The 23,974-nt window shown below is 46.3% G+C and overlaps 1 protein-coding gene across 2 annotated transcripts; it reads left to right on the forward strand.

Moving 5' to 3' along the window:
- The first annotated feature begins 7,133 nt into the window (after positions 1–7,133).
- On the forward strand, positions 7,134–22,000 carry LOC310836132 (uncharacterized protein CXorf65 homolog). 2 transcript variants are annotated; one of them, XM_083721045.1, is made up of 6 exons: positions 7,134–7,235; positions 7,807–7,893; positions 10,583–10,717; positions 13,768–13,836; positions 19,898–20,025; positions 21,805–22,000. In XM_083721045.1, the coding sequence occupies exons 1-6, from the start codon at positions 7,211–7,213 to the stop codon at positions 21,928–21,930; spliced, it is 570 nt and encodes a 189-aa protein (XP_083577171.1). In that variant the 5' UTR covers positions 7,134–7,210; the 3' UTR covers positions 21,931–22,000. The 2 variants fall into 2 exon arrangements, with proteins under 2 accessions (XP_083577171.1, XP_083577172.1); XM_083721046.1 differs by lacking the exon at positions 13,768–13,836.
- The last annotated feature ends 1,974 nt before the right edge of the window (positions 22,001–23,974 follow it).

A 23,974-nucleotide genomic window follows, 5' to 3' on the forward strand; every position in this document is an offset into this window, starting at 1 on the left:
GTTTCTCTGGAGCAGCAGAAAACAACCTTTCTCCCTCCTCTACGTGACATCCTTTTATATATTTGAACATGGCTATCCTATCACCCCTTAACCTCCTCTTCTCCAGGCTAAACATGCCCAGCTCCCTTAGCCGTTCCTCATAAGGCATCGTTTCCAGGCCTTTGACCATTTTGGTTGCCCTCCTCTGGACACGTTCCAGTTTGTCAGTGTCCTTCTTGAACTGTGGTGCCCAGAACTGGACACAGTACTCCAGGTGAGGTCTGACCAGAGCAGAATACAGTGGCACGATTACTTCCCTTGATCTAGATGCTATACTCCTATTGATGCAGCCCAGAATTGCATTGGCTTTTTTAGCTGCCGCGTCACACTGCTGGCTCATGTCAAGTTTGTGGTCAACCAAGACTCCTAGATCCTTTTCACATGTACTGCTCTCAAGCCAGGTGTCACCCATCTTGTATTTGTGCTCTCATTTTTTTTGCCCAAGTGCAATACTTTACATTTCTCCCGGTTAAAATTCATCTTGTTTGTTTTGGCCCAGTTCTCTAATCTGTCAAGGCCGTTTTGAAGTGTGATCCTGTCCTCTGGGGTGTTAGCCACCCCTCCCAGTTGGGTGTCATCTGCAAATTTGATCAGGAGCACAACTGTAATTTGATCAGGAGCACAACATGTCCGCTCTATTCTGTATCTAGTCCTTTGTTTCTTATGAAATACAGCATCTTGGTGTGCCTCCCCTCAAAACTAGCTTCAGTTGAGAAAAAGGAACTACCTAGCTGTGTTTTAAGCCACCAATACACAGGCAGCCTAAGACACATTTCCTTTTCTAGTGGGGATCTCTAGTTGTGATCTTTCCCTGCAGTTAAGAACATTGTCAAATTACATGGGAAGGGCCATAGCTCCCCGGTATAACTCCTGGTTTGAGCACAGAAGGCGCCCTGTCCAATCCTTGGCATCTCCAGGTAGGGCTGAGTGAGATCCCTATCTGAAACCTTGGAGAGCTGCTGCTGGTCATAGCAGACAATATTGGACCAATGAGTCTGATTCATTATAAGGCAACTTCCTATGTTCCATTCCTGAGCTTCTGCATCTGGACACATTTTTACCTTTTGAACTGGTTTGTCCTAGATAAATGTCACCACCAGTTTTCACTAATTGCAGAATTGAGGTCAACATTTATACTGCTGTCCAAAACAGAGGTGGTTTTTTAAAAAAATAATTGATTGGATTCTTAACTGTATAGATAACAAACAGAAAATATGAAGTCAACATAGAACATCCCCCCATCCGCCATAAGAAAACAGGAGATCTGGAGCATTGGCTCCATATGTAAGGAAGTCATACATCAATGGGAGGGGAGGATAAGTACAAATACAAGAATAGAAGCTGGACCTTGACAGAAGACCATAAGAAGATCATGCAAGCCAAATCGTTCTTGCGGTTTCTCACAGATGTTCTTTTCTGTGATTAGAGGTATACATTGCTACAAAAGTTGGGCGCCACCCCCACCCCGACTCTCTGCCGAGCAGCAGCAAGATTTCAGAGGGTTCCAAGCACTCACCCAGGGTTTGTGCTCCTTTGGAGAATCATAGAATTGTAGATTTGGAAGGGATCATGAGGGGCATCTAGTCCAACCCCCTGCAATGCAGGAATCTTTTGCCTAACATGGGGCTCAAACCCACAACCCTGAGATTAAAAGTCTCATGCTCTACCAACTGAACAATTTGAAGAACTGAAGACACAGCAGAAACTCCTGCTTTAAGAAATATGGTTTATTGACCTATATACACCTTCAGTCTGCATGGAGAGAGTCCAGATCTTACAGCATGGTCCTTTCAAGAGGGGCTTGTACTTCATAGCAGAACAGCACTGGAGTCCAAGTCATCTCTCCTAACCAGACATCAGCCAACCTTCCCAAAATGGATCTCAGTTTTGGCCTCTTTCTGCTTCTTCCCAGCATACCTTGCTCAGAACACTCTTTTCCTGTCACCTTTCACCAAGTTACTCTGGGAACTTTCTGTCTGTCCAAGCCCAAGATTCCTCTTACAAGGGCCATCAACACTTTTTGTCACATTAACTCCTTTACCCCAGGTGAGGCCCTGTCTTGGAAAGAAAGCTTTGCCTGTATTTTCCCTCCTGCCTGCAATCTTCCCTTCAATACTCCATTTAACCAAAATCCTGTTGTTGTTGTTTAGTCATTTAGTCGTGTCCGACTCTTCATGACCCCATGGACCAGAGCACGCCAGGCACTCCTGTCTTCCACTGCCTCCTGCAGTTTGGTCAAACTCATGCTGGTAGCTTCGAGAACACTGTCCAACCATCTTGTCCTCCGTCGTTCCCTTCTCCTTGTGCCCTCAATCTTTCCCAACATCAGGGTCTTTTCCAGGGAGCCTTCTCTTCACATGAGGTGGCCAAAGTCTTGGAGCCTCAGCTTCAGGATCTGTCCTTCCAGTGAGCACTCAGGGCTGATTTCCTTAAGAAAGGAGAGGTTTGATCTTCTTGCAGTCCATAGGACTCTCAAGAGTCTCCTCCAGCACCAGAATTCAAAAGCATCAATTCTTCAACAATCAGCCTTCTTTATGGTCCAGCTCTCACTGGGAAAACCATGGCTTTAACTATATGGACCTTTGTTGGCAAGGTGATGTCTCTGCTTTATAAGATGCTGTCTAGGTTTGTCATTGCTTTTCTCCCAAGAAGCAGGCGTCTTTTAATTTCATGGCTGATGTCACCATCTGCAGTGATCATGGAGCCCAAGAAAGTAAAATCTCTCACTGCCTCCATTTCTTCCCCTTCTATTTGCCAGGAGGCAATGGGCCCAGTGGCCGTGATCTTAGTTTTTTTGATGTTGAGCTTCAGACCATATTTTGTGCTCTCCTCTTTCACCCTCATTAAAAGGTTCTTTAATCCATGAATACTGGTCTTTTTCAGTTTCTTCAGCACCAGTAGTTGGTGCATAAACCAAAATCCTACCATTTATCAATTTCTAGGGTTTGGGGGGTGTCCCCCAATATTTAATAAAATAACAAGGTCCCACCGCATTGTACTAAAAGGCAGTGGCTGTTCTTTACGCTGCCATGAATGTAGATTGTGGGTAATCTTTTCAAAAATTGCATTGTTCCAAATGTTTTTGTACAGTGCTTGCAAGGACAGATTGCTCAAAAGTTTGTGTTGTTGTACTACCGTTTGCCTAGCAGCAATAAATAAGAATGTCAAAAAGTTCTTTACAGGAACTACTATGAGGCAGAGTGAGGCAACTGCCTCAGGTGGCAAATGTTGAAGGGCAATGAGTGGAGAGAGCTCTGTGCATGCATCCCATGCAGCATCTCCTGCACCCAGTAAACTACTAGGCCATTGCCCTTGGGGTGCAATAGGGGCTTTTGTACATGGAATGGGACTGGGAGGAGGAGGCAACTTTTGCCCTTTGCTTCAGGCAGCGGAACCCCTTGGACATTTGAAGGACCCCTGCTTCCTTCAAATGTAATGATAATATAAACAAATACGGGGAGTAAACAATAGTTTATGTAACTGATGCAGAAAGCTCTTTCTGAACCAGTGTCCAAAATTTACTTACACCAGGACATTCCACCATAGGTAGAAATAAGTGACTTTCAGGGCACAGCCTCTCCAACAATTGAGACTGTAGGGTGGGTTGATATATTTTAATTGTGTGGGAGTTCTATACTGAATATTGTTCTGAAATGTCTTGCTCAAATCTGTTTTGTATGAACATGTTGCAGATGCATTCAAGAAATGATTCAGTAGCCTGGTTTGCACAAAATGCTGAACTGTAGTTTATTAAGCCATAGTTTAGTGACATGTGAGCTTTGTGCAGTTTAACTATGTTTGGCTTACTGCCAACAAACCATGAATAGAATCTTGTTTGGTTTTTAACTGTGGCTTAGCATTACATGTGAACCCAGCATTATTATTAACCTTGCTTTGGCTTACCACCCCACCCTAAACACTCACCAAACTACAAATATACTAGGGGTATAGCATTTGGGACAGGAACCATGGTTTGTCTGATCATCTGCTGGACAACACCTGGTTGATTCATGTTTTGTGACTTAATCAAACCATGGCATAGTGTCATGTGTGAAGAAGGCCAGTGACTTTAGGTCACAACAAGGAGCATTCTGCTGGGATAACTCAGTCAGTAGAGCATGAGACTCTTAATCTTAGTTTCCTACATTGCAAGGCGTTGGACTAGATGACCCCTCTGGTCCCTTACTACAATTCTATAATTCTATGATCTTCATTCTTAGAATCCTAGAATCGTACAGTTGGAAGGGACCCCAAGGGTCATCTCATTCAACCCCCAACAATGCAATCTCAGCTAAAGCATCCATGACAGATGGCCATCCAGCCACTGCCTATAAACCTCCAAGGAAGGAGAGTCCACAACCTGCTTCACTGAGCTAAATGGACCAATGATCAGATTCGGGATAAGGCACCTTCTGGCACCCCTAATGCAGTGTGGTCTTGAGCAAAAGGGAAAGCAATAATGTTTACAACTACCAAACCCAGTATACTGTGTAATCATAGAATTGCAGAGTTGGAAGAGGCTCCGAGGGTCATCAAGTCCAGAAATCTCCACACACTGAGCAGCAATTTTGTGTTGCTTTTTGCAGCTGCATTAGTGCCAGCAGCCTCCCTCTCCCCCACATTCTCCTTCCCCTTTCTTACTCTGAGCCATTTTTTGCACCCACTTGGGCTCCCTCTCTCTGTTGTCCCCTGGCATGGACATAGTCAAGGGGGGCAGCTGCCCCCCTAGATCCACAGATATTATTGAAAAGCATGGAAAGCATGGGCGGGAAAAGGATTTTTGTTAGGGTGGGACAGGCATCTTGAATCTCAGCTGGCTATGTATTTTTATGGATTTGAAAGTACTCAATTATCCAAGGTTCTGCCCCCCCCACAGCAGAAGCCTGTCTCTGCAATGACCTATTTACGGGGCATTTTCACTTGTGATTTCTCAAGAACAGCTCAACAACTTTGGCTACCCCCCCCCAAAAAAAGCCTGGCTACCCCCATGCCCCTTGGCTTTATTTGCGTTGTTGTTTGCAGCTGCAAAAAGTGCCAGTGGCCTTCCTCTCTTTGTCCTTCACTTGCTAACTTGAAATTTCTTGTTTTTTGCAGCCACTTTAGCTTCGGTGGCCTATTCCCTCCTTTCTTAATCTCTTGTTTCTTTTGCTGCTGCCTCCGCCCGACTTCTCTGCCTTGCTCTAACAAGTGAGGAGTTTGAGAGGTTATCCAGTTGGGTAAGAGACAGCAAGACCAGCCAGGAAGTTTGGGCTACTGTCTGTGCCACCAGTGACAAGCAGGGGCGTCCAAAGTGTGGGGCCTGGGACAGTCACCCCTATTCACACCCACCTTCCCAGGGCCAGTCCTGCATGCCCCTGCTAGAGTTGGTCATCTCAGCCTCCTGCCACCGCTCTCTCGGCTGGGACAGGGTAGAGACATAGGAACCTGCATTACACTAAGCTGGACTATTGGTCCTGCTCTAGCCCAGAGCTGCCTGCACGCACCGGCAGCAGCTGTCCGGGGTTTCAGACAGAGGTGTCTCCCAGCCCAACCTGGAGATGCTGGGGACTGAACCGGGAGCCTTCTGCATGCAAAGCAGATGCTCTACTCTTGAGATGTGGCACTTTGCCTACAGCTCAGCTGCTCGTATAGCCAGGGATTATGCTATGGCCTTGAGCAGGCATACTTAATCCTTCTTGCAGCAGAGGCAGACATGAGGCAGCACTACAGAGCCCTGCGACTATGGCATATGCCTCATGGTAGTTCCTGTAAAGAATATTCATTGATTTTACAAATACAAAGTGTAACTAAACACAAACTAATAATATAAAGAGATTCTCCAAATCCCGCAGTTTCCCTCCATCCCCTCCATGGAGTCTCCTTTTAAACATCTACAACTGCATATTCATTCGTACTCCAAATTTTACATTGAACCATATTGCGCATAATAATTTTTACACTACAAGTGAATAAAAATCCTGCTCTTGTTTCCATCTAGGAGTGTGCCGAATTTTAACCTCGCACAAGTTTCTGTTGAAATTTGAAAGACCAAAGTATGTCTTCCCTCACAGATTTTGGATGATGACTCTCTAAGCAAAACAGTCCAGCTGACTTTTTTTCTTTCCTGATTTGTTTCAGAGATCAGCCATAGCTACAGATGCCTGCAGAGATTTTAACACCACAGCCTCCCTCATATTGTGTTCCATCATCATCATCATCATCACCACCATCACCATCATCATTATTATTGACATTTATATACCACTTTTATATTCCAAGGATCTCAAGGTGGTGTACATGGTTCCTGCTTCCTCCCCATTTCATCCTCACAACAACCCTTTGAGGTAGATTAGGCTAAGAGATGGTGACTGGCTCAAGGTCACCCAGGGAGCTTCATGTAGGGTTGCCATTTGTCCTCTTTTTCCAGGACATATCCTCTTTTCCAGGGATAAAATTTCTGTCCAGGTGGATTTTTAAAATTTGCCAAAATGTCTCTGGCTATAGTTTCTGGATGAGATGTAGACAGGACTTGCTTTCCTCTTCTCTTGCTCCCCACCAGCAATAGATCACAGCTTCTGTAGCCTACATAGAGTAAAGGTAAAGGAACCCCTGACCATTAGGTCCAGTCGTGGCCAACTCTGAGGTTGCAGCGCTCATCTCACTTTATTGGCCGAGGGAGCTGGCGTACAACTTCCGGGTCATGTGGCCAGCATGACTAAGCCATTTCTGGCAAACCAGAGCAGTGCACGGAAACACCGTTTACCTTCACACCGGAGTGGTACCTATTTATCTACTTGCACTTTGAAGTGCTTTTGAACTGCTAGGTTGGCAGGAGCAGGGACCAAGCAATGGGAGCTCACCCCGTCACGGAGACTCGAACCGCCAACCTTCTGATCAGCAAGTCCTAGGCTCTGTGGTTTAACCCACAGCGCCACCCACGTCCCCCTACATATAGTAGGGGTATTTAAAATGAGAGATGTCATAGCGTTCTCTTCTTCACTCTTCAAAATATGGCAACTCTAGCTTCATGGCCAAGTGGGGATTCAAACCCTGTTCTCCCAGGTCCTAGTCCAACACTCTAACCATTACACCACACTGGCTCTCATTATGAGGTTATTCTGAGGTGTCACAATGGCTCCAGGGCGGTTCAGCTGGTCGAGAGCTGCCCAGCTGAACCAAGGGGATTTGGGGAATGTTTATCTGCGTTAAATATGGAGGTAAGGGGGAACCCAGTAGACATGGGTTGTAGGAACAGAGGAAGCTGCCTTATACTGAGCCAGGCCATTGGTCCATCTAGCTCAGTACTGACCACACTAACTGGCAGCAGCTGTCCTGGGTGCTAGTCAGAGATCTCTCCTAGCCTCACCTGGATACAAAACACTGGGGGTTGGGGGAGACTTTCCCATGGAAAGCAGACCAGTGTCTCTTCTAGCCAGTGATTTTTTTTCTGGGGGGATAGGGTGGGGGAACTCACCACAATGTCTGTTTGTTTGTTTATTGTGGGCCCAGTCACAGTGCCTCCGCCCAGGGAGACAATGATCTGGATTAGAAACGGCCACAACTTTACTGATTAGAGATATAGGTGGATTTTTGGCTCAGGCATTGGGTGTATGTCTGTTCCAGCCCTCTCTGCCAGAAATATATATATAATTTTTAAAAGGTAAGGGAACTCAGTCCACACCCCACTCCCAGGCTCTTGCTATATATATATATATAAACCCCTGCCTGTTGTGGTACATGGGCTCAGCTGCTGCCCGTAGAAACCATCCTTGGCTCCTCTTCTTGCAGACCAACGACAACTCCTGGCAAACATTAACTGCTCAGTCTTACTCCTAATGCATTACCTGCGTGACAAGGTGGGACTGCACAGGACAGGTGAGATGAGTTCCCAAAGCACAAAGAAAGTGGACGGCAAACCCTGCCCAGTTGGTGGTCAGGAGGCAACAAAGACTCCTTCCCTTTGGTTGACTGTACTACGGATCCTGCAACAGGTAGTGCCAGGTGGGGGGGGGAATGACATGCCATCTTATCTCCAGGTGGAAAATATCCTGTGTCCACACTGCTTGTGACTTCTATGTATCAGAAGTACAAACTCAAAGGAAGACCCTTGGGCTCTGTTGACTGACTAAAAACTGGCCACCCATGAAGGTCCTTAACCCATCCTTAATAAATGTACTTTGGAACTCCCATTTTCTTTTCAGCTCCTGTGGCTCCTCTTTCCTGTTTCAACAAGTGGAGATTTTTTAATTCTATTTTTCATCTGCATTGCACCTGGGATTATTTTGGATATATAAATTGTTTTCATTGTTTTTAGATATGAAATCCACTATATATTTTGGAAGGTTGTTTGTTCACTACGCAACTGGATGCCTTTTAAGACATCATAACTAAATTTTGCATGATGGTTCCTGAGTTCAAGCAGGTTTTCATCTAATTTTGGATAAAACTGGACACCATTTTTGAATGCAGGGCCTTTGAGGGGATGGCTCCCCATCTCTGACATATTTTCTCCTGGGAGGCTTGCATGGTGCTGAGTTGAATGTCTTTTGATGTCAGCGTGTGGAGACTGGTCCGCTAGGGCCCCACCTACCATCTTCTTACTTACAAGTAGTCCAGGTGTCTGCCTGCCAGCTCTCTCCTCCTTAGTCATAGTCTGTGTACCTACCATGCTTTTAAACTGCATGGCTTCCCCCAAAGAATCCTGGGAACCTTAGTTAATCCCCTCACAGAGCTATAATTCCCAGAACCCTTAATAAAATGCAGTTCCCAGGATTATTTTTTTGGAGAGGAAGACGTGGGTGAAATTTCCGAAAAGCAGTGCTTTGTCCTCGATCTTAGGCAAGTCAATCAAAAAAATGCAACCCTACCATATGTCTAGTGGCCAGGGCTCCCCCCTTAAAGAATTATGGGAACTATAGTTTGTTCAGGGTGTTGAGAATTGTTAGGAGACCCCTAATACCCCCACAGGGCTGTAATTCTCAAGAGTTCTCTGGGAATAAAGATTGTTAAAGTCTTTTTTAAAAGAAGAAGAAGAAGAAGAAGAAGAAGAAGAAGAAGATTCTATTACATATTTTTCATAATACAATAAGATAAAAGAAACTAATCTAAATAAAAACAAAAACAGAGAAACAAAGAAGGGAAATACCAAAAAGAAACCCAAACAGAATAATAGAAAAGAAAATAATAAAATAAAAATAAAAATTTGCTGTCAGCAAGAAATGACTCAAAATATTCATTCTAGAATGGCACCAAACTGATAAAAGGCAATATTTTCTGAATCTTCTGACCCAAATAGATTAATTCATTTTCCTTTGTACACAAAAAGTCCAAAAGGGCTTCTATTATTATTATTATTATTATTATTATTATATATCAGCAATAGTCTTTCTGTATCAAACATATTGATTGTTAAATTATGTGGGAACTGTAGTTCTGTGAGGGAAATAGAGACTTCCTAACAACTCTCAGAACCCTTAGCAAACTGCAGTTCCCAGGATCCTTTAGGTCGGGGAAGCCATTACTGTTTTCTGTGCTTTTGAGCCCTACCAGTCCTAAGGGACACTAGTCAACACCAATCCAGTTGCAACCCTTTTCTACTTGCCTGAACCTTTCAGGACCTGGGCACACTTCTGCATTTCCACTAAAGACTTATACTCTGTTTTGCATTGAGCCACATTCTGAATAAATTTGACTATTTGAAGTATGTTGCTTTCATTGTTATTGTCTTTAAATGTTTCTGGATCAGGCCCTAGAAAAGCTGGCAATTAAATAACCACAATTACTTTTTTCAAGAGTGTAAAATGCAAGACTGAGAACAGGCAACTCCTGGCGTAGTTGTGTTCTGTGGGGGCTGACCCACAACCATTGACCAAAGGAGGAGAGTGTCGTGGACTTGTTGGAGACAAAGAATGGTGGGAGGAACCAGTTGGGGAACTCCCAAGGGAACAGGGCTCAGAGCCTGGGGAGTGGTGGTGGGATGACAATGAGTAGTCACAGGGAGAAGAAAGAGGGGCGAGACTGGGAAGAGGAATTGTCAGAAGCTGAAGAGGAAAGAGGGTTTAGTGAGCAGGGAGAGTCTGCTTCTGAGAAGATCAGAAGCAGAGGCTGAAGAGGAGAGAGACCATGAGGCAGAGATAAATCAGGCTTTTGAAGAGTCACAGATGCCCCCCTACCTGCTGCAACAAGCCCCCATCTCCTCCTGTCTCCTAGCCCCAGAAGAGGGCTGAAATGGGCAGAACAGCAGCAGGCTCCACACAGGTGTAGTCTCTAATTGTTTGGGGAAAGCCCTGGTGAGGAAGGGACTTAGATGGCTGTGGGGAGGTAGGGACTTTCAGTCTCAGCAACTGATTTTTATGGGGTAAGACCTACCAGCGATGAGCTGCTGTGCTCCTTAGGCCTGACAGCCAAGTCTGTGATGGTCGTGTTTTTGCTAATAAAGAGTTAAGACCAACTCTGAATGCTGTGAATGCTCCTTGACAAAGAGGCAAAGTCCCTGCTTACACAGAGGAAAGGAGGTGAACCCACCCACTCCACTGCCCCCCATATCTCTCTGTTCCCTTTTCAGATCCCATCGACTTGTGTGAAGAGAATGGGACCCTGAAGCTGCTATTCCTAGTCAAGTTTCCAGAAGACAATGCCAGCAAGTTCCTCACTCCCCGTGTGACCTACTACATATGTAAGGTCGAGCGGGGCGCCACAGGTACGTCCAAGGACTAGGAAGCCCCCCCTTCCCCCACCTGCACAGCTAGTTCTACAGGTGGCAGCCACAGCTTCCTGAAAGTCATTGCTTCCTTGGCTCCAAATATTCCCTTTCTCAAAGGCGTGGGGTCAGACATACGCAGGCTTCCCACTGGTAGCACAGCTGGCAGAGCTGTTTCAAAGCAAACCCAGGGAGCTGCCTCTTAAATTGCTGTTGCTTTTTCTTGACCCATGCAGTCATATGGTCTAGAAACTTAAAAAATGAAACCTGACATTTCCTCTTTGGATTTTGCTATGTTTTCTTGTGTTGTGCTAACTCATCCTTCTCCAGCATAAGGAAGTGGCAAGGCATCTGCTTAGCATGCAGAAGGTCCCAGGTTCAATCCCCAGCATCTACAGGCAGGGCTGGAAACGCCCCACCCCCAGCCTGAAACCCACCAAACTTCTGAGGAGGAGCTGTGACTCAGTGGCAGTGCATCAACTTTACATGCAGAAGGTTTCAGGTTCATCTCTAGGTAGGGAATATAGGCAGCCCCAAACCCTGGAGAACCTCTGCCAGTCAATTTAGACAATACTGAACTTTATGGACCAATGGATCTGAGTATAAAGGCAGTTTCTTCAGATATCTTCAGATATTTCAGACTGCAAATCCCATCGGTCTCAGTCAGCATGGGCTGTAATCCCCAACATCTCGGAGGACCCCAGGTTAGGGAGGTTTTATTAGCACCTTGACTGTGCCTGCTGATCTGCTGACAATTCAGCTTCATTTTCTCACTGGCTGTGTTTATTATTATTATTTATTATTATTATTATTATTAATTGGGTCATTTGCCACAGTATATTTTTGATTTTATGGGTTGTTTTGTGTAGCACGCAATGGGGAATTTTAAGGTATGTGTGTGAGTGCCTTAGCTGGCATATGCAAAAGAGCAATTGCCATTACTTGCGTTTCGTTCAAGGTGCCACTTACCCACCTCTGATCAGAAAGCTGCTTCTTGACTTATGCAATATATTATATTGAGCTATACTGTTAGTATTATCTGCTCTGACCAGCAGTGGCATTCTGAGGTCAACAGCAAAGCTTTCCCCATGACCCTTTACCTGCCATTTAACTGGCAATACCAGGAACTGAACTCGGGACCCCAGGGGACTCTCATTTTTTGCATGCAGAAGGTCCCAGCTTCAAACCCCAATAGCAACTTCAGGGCTGAGAGAGACTACCTGTCCGAAACCCTGGAGAACTGCTGCCAGTCAGAGTAGACAATCCTGAGCTAGATGGACCAATCTGATATGATGCAGCTTCCTTTGTCCTGCATGCTTGGCAGGTGCTCTTATACAGAACTAGGGGATCTCCCCACCCCCACCCCATGGACTCTTGCCGGGTACTCCATACCTGTTGTACCTGGTGCCTTCCAGAAACTTGTGGACTACAATTCTTAAGGGAAAAGGCAGTCCAAAGCATCTAGACTTGCCAGACAGATTGGGGAAGGCTGGCTTGTACCCAGGTTTCTGTGAGCTTACCTCTTGGGAAAGAGAGCCAGTAGGGGCTGGAGGTTCAAACTCCCACTTGGCCACAGTCTCTGCCTCTCAACCTCACCTGCCTAACAGGGTTATTGTGAGAATTAAATGAGGAGGGGGAGAACTTTCCCAATTAATGCAGCCTGATGGAAGATGGAGAGCCTCCAAGCCATCTGCATCAACCTGGGCTGCACCTGGAATGGGATTATCAAGGAATGTAAGGCAGTGGCTTCCCCTTTCTTTATAACTGCGGATGCTTCATGGCAACGCTTTGTGGAACTGGCTTTTCTAATCTTTCGGAGACCACAGAGAAATCTCCCTTCAGCTGGAGCCAGGGCTGCATCTGCCACAATTCTGGATGTGCAGAGCAAAAAAAAGAGCACAGGACAGGGTCCTGAGTGCAGGATTTGGCTTTCTGTGAATCTTGGCTTCCATTAAGGAACAAATTCCTAGCCCCTGTAAAAGCAAAAGATGCGCTCAGAAATATTTGGATGGTGACGAAATCTCAGAAGCTAGAGGGGTGGCTGAAACAGAATTCTGGATGCTAGTAGGTAGACTTTTATTCTTCAGTATCATGCTAGTCTTGAGGGTGAGCCAACTGAGAACTCATGGTGCAAAAGAAATGTGTGTGTTTAATTGGCACAATCTGCAGGTTGTCCAGGGGGCAGGTTAGGGAATGCAGCTGCTCTTGGCACCAAAATATGGCTTGGGTTGGGGTGGAATCTCCCTCTCTTTTCTTTCATTGCGCACCTGCTCCTCCTGTTTATCGTCTTCTCCTAATCTAATTGAAAACATTAAAGAATGCTCATAAGAGGGAAGCAGGACTGTGCCTGCCTGCCTCCCACCCACTCAAGGCTAGTTGGTCCATTGTGTGGGGGAGGTCAGGGCGTTTGTGCAGCCGAGAGCTTTCGCAGTAAACAGCTGCGGCTCTAACCATGTAGCCCTTCCTTACTAATGCCAGCTGTGTCTCTTCCACTGGCCTGCAGGTACAGTCCTCTTCAAAGAACACATGAACTCCCCTCTCGGGTGTTTGTGGCTATGGATTTCTGCGTCCCTCTGGCATAAAGGGTCTATGGCTCTTTCCTTCTTATTGCCCTGCAGAAGGGTGCAGTGCTGACTCAAGAGCTGATTTTGACCATCCTCCTTTGAACTCCTTCCTTGTGTGTTCAGACAGTTCTCCCTTAGGAGAACATGGCGCCTGCCTGGGAAAGTTGTTTCCGGGAACTTTAGTTGTGATTCCTGCATTGAAGGGTGTTGGTCTAGATGGCCCTTGGGGGGTCCCTTCCAACTTTACAGTTCTATGATTCTTTGTATTCCCCCTTGAGCTCCTGGGAGAAGAAGGCAGGATATAAATGCAATAAATAAATATAAAATAAATAAAAGGCAAATGGCAATTAGCTGCAGGCTGGTAGAAATCAGCCGTGAGCATTCTCCCAACTTGTATCTAGGAATGCAGAGCACTCAGCCCAAGTTCCATGTTGCAAATGCATTGCAAAGCGTCAAAGCGTGTAACACAGGGTTCTCTCTTTGCAGGGTCGAAACAAGAAAACAGCTACCGGGCCTTTCACCCTATGTACAAGCACCCTCCAGTAGAATTATTGGGTAGGAACTTGCAGGACTTAAACTTCTATTCTCAGTGTATCACAACGCAACTCTGAAACCTACGAAGTCAGGGCAAGTAAAAGTAGCCCCTTTTACATTTCCTTCCCCTGTGAGCAACACCATATAGGAGAAAGGGGTTAGAAAGAAGTTTTTCTCACCCTCTCTCTCAGTGAAAAGAGAGGTGCTGGAAATCACCATGAATGCCTCCTTCCTTGTTCTCTTAGAATGGCAATGGCACCCACCTGGGATGTGCTGGAACCCACATCAGATGGGGGGAAGCCTTGCTCTCTCATATTAAAACTCAGCAGGGTTATGCAATGAAGCCAAATGGTGGGAGATTCAGGACATACAAAAGGAAACAGAGCAGAACTGAACTATGGGACTCTGTACTGTAAGATATACTGCTCGCTGCCAACATGGATGACTTTTAAAGGGTTTCAAACAAGACTGTGGAGGTTAAAGGAGGTACAGGAAATGTCACCCATGGAAGCTGAGTGATGGGTATATTCCAGGCATATACCCAGGGTTCAGTTTCCTAGGAATGAGGTTCAGCAGAGACTGTGGTGTCTTTATGACATATGGCTTATTCACACACATATACAACCTGAGCCTACGCTGGAGGGGCTTACAGCATTAACAACCAAGGCATCACCTCTGGGCATCACGTCTGACATCCGGGTGTCATGCAGGACGTTGTGGTGTCGCGTAACATCAGCTCACCCAGCGCTTTCCTGAGTCAGCACACCTGACAAATAGGAGGAACTTGCTGTTGAACTTGCCTCCTGCTTTCAGGCTTCCCCGTCAAGGCCTCTGGCCGCTGTGATAACAAAATGTTGGACTGGATAGGCCTTTGGTCTGACCCAGCAACCAGGCTCCTCTAACGTTTATTTATTTTGTTTCATGAAATTTATATAAAGCGCTCCTTGACTGCCAAACCCAAAAACAAAGGAAGCCTCAAAGAAGTTTTCAAATAAGGAAAGTAAAACAGTGAAATTATATGGAAAAGAAAAAGTCAAAAACAAGAGGTATTTAAATATTTAGTAAGCTAAAAAACCAGGTTAAAACACATGTCAACGTTGTACATGTCTGGTTAGCCTTGCTGAAATAAATTCTTTTTCAGCAGGTGCTGAAAAGGATACAGTGAGGGCAGCAGCCTGATGTCAATATAGCGGTACCTCAGTTTACGAACTTAATCTGTTCCGGAAGTCCGTTCTTAAACTGAAACCGTTCTTAAACCGAGGCATGCTTTCCCTAATGAGGCCTCCCACCGCTGGTGCCCTTCCACCGTTCAGATCCCATTCTTAGACCGAGGTAAAGTTCGCAACCCGGGACACTACTTCCAGTTTTGTGGAGTTTGTGAAGCAAATCATTCGTAAGCAGAGCTGTTCTTAAACCGAGGTACCACTATAGGCAGGTTATTCCAATGTGTAGCTGTTCTTTTTCTCCAAGTGGTGGTATATTCTAGACAGACTTCGACACCTAGCATATTTTATTTTTTTTAATAGAACTGAGGCACTGGGTGTCAGGACAGATGCCAATCCTACCCCCTTACTTTAGGTCTGAGCAGAAGACTGTTATCTTTACTAGAAATTTCTGGGTGAGCCAGCCAACAATTGCCCCAATACCCTTAGAAACCTGAGAGGCAGAATTGTCAACCACTGGATTAAGAACAAAGCAGGTCCCCCACCAACCATACCAGCCTTAGAAAAGATTTCAATATATGGGCACAACAGACCTTTTTATTCAATAATACAAGCAAGTTGCATAAGAAAAGGGTAGTTCCATTTGAGGAATGCTTCACCAGGAGAGTGCAGGCAGAAAAAAATAAAATAAAACAAACCTAAATTACCTGTCTCTGATCTTTCCCTCTTCTTGAGCACCAATCTCCGAGTGGTGAAAGACTCCAGAGGTTCCAGGCGATTACCCAGGGTTCAGTTTGCTGGCAGTAAGGGACAGCAGAGACTGTGGTGTCTTTATGGCATATGACTTATTCACACATCTATGCAACCTGGAGGGGCTCACAGCATTAACACCCCAATAAGGTCTTGCTTCTCCCAGTCACAGCCTTTCTTCAAAATCTCCTCCCACCACCTCCCCAATTTTTAAAGTCAACAACTGAAACAGAGCCTATTGCTATCCTTGTTTTTAGGAAACTCTATAAGGCATGGGTTCCAGGCATATACCCAGGGTTCAGTTTCCTTGGAATGAGGTTCAGCGGAGACTGTGGTGTCTTTATGACATATGGCTTATTCACACATATACACAACCTGAGCCTACGCTGGAGGGGCTCACAGCATTAACAACCAAGAAAGTCTTTGTTGTCCCAATCACAGCCTTGGATTCCAGGAGAAATCAAGCATGGCTCTCCCTCTCTGGCTTGCAGCTGCTTCTAACTTCCAGCTCTCTCTCTCACACAACTCTCCACTCTGGCTTTTGTCTTTCTAACTTAACACCTAGTTGAGGGAGGGCCCCCCACCCATTTGCCCTCTGGCACAGAGCCACTTCCTTTGTTACCTTAAAGACCTATACTTAGGCCATTACCAAGAAGCAGCCTGGCTATTCCAATAATCGAGTCCTTGCTGGTTCCAAGAATAGAACTGACTTGGGCATACAGCCTAACTGCCCCTCCCCCACCCTGCCCTGCAAACTGACAACACTCTGCTTTGCTCTAGCCTTCCTTCAATCCACAACAGAGATCCAAGACTCCTAGATTAGACAATAAACCAACATGCAGTCAGGAAATAGGCAGAGGGCTTGTTCCTTTTTTGACTGGTGGTTTTATATCTCTAGCAGGTCAGGCCAACTTTTATCTTCAATCCGGCCGATCCAAGGCTCTTTAGAGGTATCTCTTATTTTATAACGAACTCCAAAAGGGGGCGGGGGTGGGGAGCCTCTGCAGCTGGACAGTGTTATGAGAATTAGCGGGCTTTCATGTTTGCCTTGGACAGGCTAGCCCAAGAGATAAGCAAGCATCCTAAGGCTACTCATCATTTCTACTTTCCCATACTCTCTTTCCGTTCAGAGCCAGGCCGGCCGTTACCAGTCCCAGCACAGCATCCCAGATTCTGACTCTGGAGAGTTGCTACTCCTAACACCGAGAAAGATCTAGCAGGGTTCTTCACCAGCTACCAGAGGGGCAGCAAATGAAGAAAGACTCTGGGTCAAAGATCCCCAGCACACTGTGGCCAGATGTGACATGTGCTGGAGTTTAGGGCAGATTCGGAGCTACCCAGCTCCGTAAAGAGAGGGAAATAGGCAGAAGAAGTGTGTGGTAGCTGTGGGCTGCATCAGGGAGATAAGGAGGATGTTGACAGTGTGCATTCAGAGCAGGGAGACCAAGAGGGATCTGGAATCTGTGAGGGCTCTGGAATCAGAGTCCTTTGAGGGTGTGGGCATGTTAGGTTAAGGGGAGACATGATAGCTGCCATCATGTATTTGAAAGGATGGATTTTTATAAATCTATGCAAGGCATGGAGAGAGAGAAGATAGGGGGAAGTTTTTTCCTCCCTCTCTCAAAACACTAGCGCTCATGGACACTAAGTGAAGCTGATTGCTGGGAGATTTAGGGCAGATGATGGAATCATAGAATTGCAAGGGACTCCAAGCACCATCTAGTCCAACCCCCTGCAATGCAGGAATCTCAGTTAAAGCATCCATGACAGATGGCCCTCCAATCTCTGCTAAAAACCTCCAAGGAAGGAGAGTCCACAGCCTCCCAAGGGAGACCATCCCACTGCCGAACAGCTCTTACTGTCAGAAAGTTCTTCCTAATGTTTAGTCAGAATCTCCTTTATCATAGTTTGACGCCTGCCCTCCAAAGCAGAAGAAAACAACCTTGTTCCATCTTCCAGGAAATAGCCCTTGAGATATTTGAGGATAGCTATCATGTCTCCTCTCAGTTTCCTCTTTTCCAGGCTAATACCCAGCTCCCACAACCATCCTGCATAAGGATTGGTTTCCAGACCCTTGATAATCTTAGTCATCCTCTCTGCACACGTTCCAGCTTCTCAATGTCCTTCTTAAATTGTGGTGCACAAAACTGGACACAGGACTGCAGGTGTGGCCTGACCATGGCAGAATAGACCAAGAGTATTACTCCCCTTGATCAGAACACTGTACTTCTGTTGAATATAGGCAGACTAGAATACCATCAGCTCTTTTTTTGCTCATGTTAAGCTTGTGGTCCATTAAGTCCCCTAGATCCTTTTCACACGTTCTACTGATAAGTCAGGTTTCCCCATCTTATCTTTGTGCAGCTGCCTATTCCTGCCCAAGTGCAGAACCTTAGATTTGTTTCTATTGAAATTCTTTTTTTTCCGTTTGGACCCAGTTCTCCAATCTGTTAAGGCCACGTTTAATCCTTTTTTTCTGCAGCATTAGTTACCCCTCCCAGTTTGGTGTCATCTGCAAATTTGTTGAGCATCCCCTCAATTCCTTTGTTCAAGTCATTTATAAAGATGTTGAGCTCAGGACAGTACCGTGTGGCACCCCAATTGTCACTTTTTTCCAGGATGACAAGGAACCATTACTGAGCACTCCTTGGGGCTCAGTCGGTCAACCAGTTACAGAACCACCTAACAGCTACAAATCTACCTCATCTAGCCCACATTTTATCAGCTTCTCTGCAAAAATATCGTGGGGGAGTTTGTCAAAAGCCTTCCTGAAATCAATATACACTACATCTTCAGCATTCCCCTGATCCACAAAGTTTGTAACTGCATCAAAAAGAAATAAATAAATGAAATTTGTCTGGCTTAACTTGCTTTTGAGAAGTTAGTAATCACAGCATTCTTTTCTAAGTGCTCACAGACTGACTGTTGAATTATCTGTTCTAGGACCTTCCCTGATATAACATAAAGTACTTATTCACTCAGCGCATAGTGGAACTCACTTCCCCAGGAGGTAGAGATGGCCAGCAATTTGGAGGGTTTTCAAAGAGGATTAGACAAATTAATGGTGGAAAGGGCTTTGAAAGGCTACTCTCCTTAATGGCTGTGCTCTGCCTCCACAGCTGGAGGCAGCAATGCTTCTGAACAGCAGTTGCTGAAAACCACAGGAGGGGAGAGTTCCTCTTTGCTCAGATCCTGCTCCATGGTTTCCCACAAGTATCTGGTTGGCCACTGTGAGAATAGGATGCTGGACTAGATGGGCCATTGGCCTGATCCAGTCATGGAGTAGGCTTGTTCTCTGTTGCTCGGAATGGTCTGGAGATATCTATATCTATATCATCTGTCTGTCTGTCTGTCTGTCTGTCTGTCTGTCTATCATCTATCTCTGTGGGGTGCAGAAATAATTTGATGGGTAAGAGTGCTGGTTGAAATAATAATGAAACATAGGGTTTATTACTCCTAGTAAACAAAGCCATTCTGAATACAAGCTCCCATGTGGCTGTCATGGAATCATGAGGTCAGCTAAAAGGAAGGTCCAACACTAACACTAACTGAAGCAGCAGCAGAAAGGAAGTTAAGCTGAGAGAGAGAAAATGATCAGCAGAAGGAATCAGTGAAGGTCCAAGCCTCTATCCCACCTCTCTAACTTATTGCAAGCATCATTGCTTTGCACCCAACAAGGCTGGACAGCAAGAGAAACTTAAGAACGATCAGAGCTGTTCAACAACAGGACAGCATGCCTTGGAAGGTGGTGGTTCTCCTTCCCTGGAGGCTTCTGAGCATCTGTCAGGGATACTATAGCTGGCACCAGTCGGGATGGTCACATCCACATCGTACCTTGAAAGCACACAACTTCCCCCCAAAGAAACCTGGGAACTCTAGTTTGTTAAGGGTGCTGGGAATTATAGTTCTGAGTGGTGAACTACAGTTCCCAGGATTATTTGGTGGGCACTGCTAAAAATGTATGGAGTGGATGTGGCCCAGCCTCATCAGGGTGGTTGTGAAGCAGAGAACAAGTCTGATTAAAAAAAAATATGTTTTGGAAATTGTAATTGCTGCATGCACTGTGACAGGCCATAAAGCTGTGTTTGGGTCGATGGTGCAGCCAGCTGAGCTTTTCAAGGCTGCAACAGAAGGTCCTCTTCCCACTGAGCATCTCTGCTTCCCTTCAGACTCCTTGCGTAACCAGTGTGACATCCTTGAGAAAAGCCGCCTCAAGATTCTCAAGAGCACAGATGGCAAGAAGCCCCCAACCATGGAATCACTCCTGTCGTGCATGGCAGTAGCAAATCAGATGGTGGTGAGGCACTCATTTTTACCTGGGGGGGGGGGGGAGAGATCCAGCTCATTTTGGCCCTGTATAGCTTGTCTGACGCGACTCCAGGACTTGCCATGCACATACCCCTCTCTTGTCTAGACTCCATTTAGGCAAGCAAAAGGGCTTGTTTGAGCCAGGTAAAAACACCCAGGGAGGGTGTGAAGCAGGGCTGGTGAGAGGCGTGGCCTGGGGAGAAAGAGGGTGTGGCTGGGCAGGGGTGCAGTGCTAGGGGAGAATTCTGTGGGCTTGACAGAGATACCTTAGTTTTCTCACCTCTGGTTTAGCATCCTATCTCTTTCCATCTTCAGCACCTTATAGCCTTTGTGATCTTGCCACTAGGGAGCTAGTCTCCTCCTGCCTCAGGGAATTGCCTTTCTTCCCAGGGGTTGTTGTTGTTTTTTAATAAAAAAAAATTCTGGGCAGGGTGGGGTTGACTAAAACTTGTCTTTAACAGTAGCGCATGTGCATAGATATTAAGGTGCCAGGTATAGTTTACTGCTTCACACCACTCTGGTATTTTTTATTTATTTGTTACATTTATATCCCACCTTTTCCTCCAGTGAGCTCAAGGTGTTGCACATGATTCTCCCCATTTCATCTTCCCAAAAATCCTGTGAGGTAGGCCATGCTGGAGAAAAGAAATGCATTTCCTTCTCTTGCGTTTGCAGTTAATGGATGTGTTACTTTAAACCACAAGACAACACAGTTTGTTTAGCAATGTGGCCAGCACTTATGTGTAGTCTTTGCTTTGTCTAAGTTAACCCCACCCCTAAATGATGAGCTGTGTTTTGTTTGCTGTTCTCTCCCAACTTGTTGAGACAATATGTCTGTTATTTTCTCTCTCTCATCTACACACATCCAGTAAATAGTTGCAGCATGAATAAAGCCTTTGTACTCCAGAAACTGTGTGATTTTTTTCAACTCAGTTCACCCAAGCTGCAAGGTCTGTTAACAGGTTAGGCTAAGAGATGGGTGCTAGCCAAAGGTCCCCCAGTGAGCTGCGTGGTTTTGGGATTTGAACCCTCCTTTCCCAGGTTTTAGCCTGACACTCTAACCATTATGCCACATTGGTTCTTAACTTTTGAACTTTGGACCCAACACTTTCCCCCCTGATTTCTCTTTAACTGAGTGAAGAATTGCCTTCTTGACTTTTAAATCAGTGGAGGAGGGCAGGGCTGTTGGAGAGTAGATGGATGCAACCAACAGCCAAGGGAAGGGGAGTCTTCAGCCATGTGCAATAGCAGATAGAATGGTGGGGGAAAGAGAGATACTTGTTTGGAGCACTGGGGTGTTATGGGCACACCCCTGCTTTCACCTGAGAGCCAGTGGTGGCATAGTGGTTAGCGTGTCAGATTAGGACCTGGGAGACCAGGGTTCAAATTCCCACTTGACCACATGACAGTGGCGTAGCGTGGGGGGTGCAGGGGGGCCCGGCCACACCGGGCGCAACATCTGGGGGTTAGGGTTAAGGGGCGCAAAACCACGGGTTAGGGGGTGCAAATTACTTGCCTTGCCCCGGGTGCTGACAACCCATGCTACGCCACTGCCACATGAAGCTGACTGGGTGACCTTGGGTTGTTGTTGTGGAGATTAAACGAGGAAGGGGGAACCACGTAAACCACCTTGAGCTCCCTGGATATAAAGTTGAGCTATGGATGGATGGATGGATGGATGTTGAGTTCTTGCCACCTCCGCCTCCTTCAAGGGCCACTGCTGCTGCACCCTAAACTCTGTTGATCTGTGTTTGTCTCCTATGCCCAGGGGAAAACCAGTGGGAAGTCTGGGGCCAGTTCGTCTGGCGGCCTAGATGATGAGGGCCAGCCTCGTAAGACGACCACAACAGCCAAAGCCAGATGGGAGATAGGCAAAAAGGATAAGCATCGCTGAGTACCGAAGGTGATGCCCAGAGGGAGCTGCAGCCCACCATCACTGTGAATAAAGGCACCTTTGGACCTGAGTCACCCCTGGCTCCTTCTCTTTGGGGGTGCTGCTGGAGTATTAGGCGGAATGGGGAGCTGCCCTTTGAAGCAAAGCATGGATTGCAGCTGCATTGTCTGTTGAACCCATTTTGCATTCAGAGACGGAGCCCTCTTATGTGTGTTTTTTTTTAAAAAAAGGCTGATGTCACCAGGGAGCCTTCTGATTGGAGGCTCCAAAGTGAAGCTGCAGCAGAAAGTGGATCTGCCAGAACACGGTGGGAAGAAACTCCCGACAAAAGGCACCATTGCAGGCAGGCAGGAAGTTGCAAGGGGCTGGGCTGGCTCATCTGCTCCCTCCTGTCCTGGATGCATGCCTGTGGTCCAGTCTGGCAGCACCTGCATCCTTAGCAAATGTTCAATGGTGATCCTTTCCTTGGTGGCCTAGTCTCTGAGAGCCAGGGTGGCACTGCCCTGCCAGATTCAGCCTGCCTTCAGCCAGGCCCCAACTGCCTGCTCTCTCACTTGTAACTGGTCCAGCCAATGGGTGGCACTGCCCGCCAGTTCCCTCCTACTTGGTCCCAGTGCTGCTCTTGCAGAACCTCAGACGTGAGCAGGATGAGGGGAAAACTGGAAGTAGTTGGCTGTGGCTCCATTTACTGCTTGGGCTCCCTGCCTTTTGCCATGCCAGGTCATCAGGAAAGACATGTAGATAGATGTTGGAGGCTTATGGCATGAGTGTATTGCCATGCCTATGAACATAAGGATATAAGAGCCCTGCTGAATGAGGCCAATGGCCCATCTGGTCCAGCATCCTGTTCTTACATTGGTCAACCAGATGCCTGTGGGACATCTGCAAGCAGCACCCAAGCACTCTCCCTTCCTGAGGTTTCCAGCAACTGGTATAAAGAAGCATTGCTGCCTCCAACTGGGGTGACAGACTGAGCCGACCCACCCATGAGGCAAGCAGAGCACCTGCCTCAGACGACAGAAGCACAAGAGAGGCTTTTCCTGTGTGCCGTGTTGGCACTCTGCCTCTCTTCCTGGCGTTGGGGAAGACAAGTGGCAATGCCTCCTGCTGGGATACCTCCCCTCTCAGGTGGAGAAGTCAAGCAGCAGAACTTTGCTGAATGCCATGGCACTCTGCAAATTCAGAGAGAGCCAGGGCATTCTGGCAGTGGAACTGGAGTGGGAGGGCATAGCAGGAGGCAGGAATTCCCATTTCGCCTTAGGTGGTGAAATGGGATGGGCTGTCCCTAGTAGCAGACCAGAGCCATTGTGGCCAGTAGTCCTCAGTAGCCTTCTCCTCCATGAATTTGTCCATTCCTCTTTTAAAGCCATCTAAGTTGGTGGCCATCACTGCTGCCTGTGGAAGGGAGTTTCGTAGGTTAACTATGCACTGTGGGAGACAAGTTGGGAGACAAAGCTGCAATAGGGTGTGAAACCAAATCAAAGCAGGAGTTCTGTTGGTTTTCTGTCCCTATTTGGGGGAAAACAAGGGTGTATGTGCTGATTCATGATGCCCAAAGAGGGGAGCTCAGATCTGAGTCAGTGAAGAAATTCAAAATGGAAATCAACCGCCAAGCTTCTAGATCTTTTTTTTTAAAGAGACTAGCCCTGGCTACAAAACAAGGTCCCAAATAATGTTTTCACAGTGTGAGAAGCAGAGGAGAATAAAAAAAGGATTTAAATAGCTCTTTTTAAACAGCTAAAGCTAATTTTTGTGTTATTTAAATCTCTTCTGACAGCATGGATGTGTCTGTTCAGGAACCCTGGAAGAATAAAAATGGTTGGGTAAATGGAGTTCATAGAACTGTAGAATTGGAAAGACCATGGGGGTCATCTAGTCCAACCCCCCTGCAAAGCAGGAATCTTTTGCCCAGCATGGGGCTTGAACCCATGGCCGTGAGATTTAAGAGTCACATGCTCTTCCAAGCTATCCCAGCTATTTGTCCATATGGCTGCACGCTTGGGATTTCATTGGCTGCTTCCTAGAGTGTCCATTTCCATACTTT

This window comes from Podarcis gaigeae (assembly GCF_964106915.1).
Source record: "Podarcis gaigeae genome assembly, chromosome: Z".
In the NCBI taxonomy this organism is placed as follows: Eukaryota; Metazoa; Chordata; class Lepidosauria; order Squamata; family Lacertidae; genus Podarcis; species Podarcis gaigeae.

Bases quoted from the DNA above. Each gene is read 5' to 3' on its own strand.
- LOC310836132 (XM_083721045.1), top strand. From the start codon at position 7,211: ATGTTTATCTGCGTTAAATATGGAG. The intron at 7,894-10,582 runs GTGAGATGAGTT...TTCCCTTTTCAG, and splicing joins GGTGGGACTGCACAGGACAG to ATCCCATCGACTTGTGTGAA. The intron at 13,837-19,897 runs GTAGGAACTTGC...GCTTCCCTTCAG, and splicing joins CCCTCCAGTAGAATTATTGG to ACTCCTTGCGTAACCAGTGT.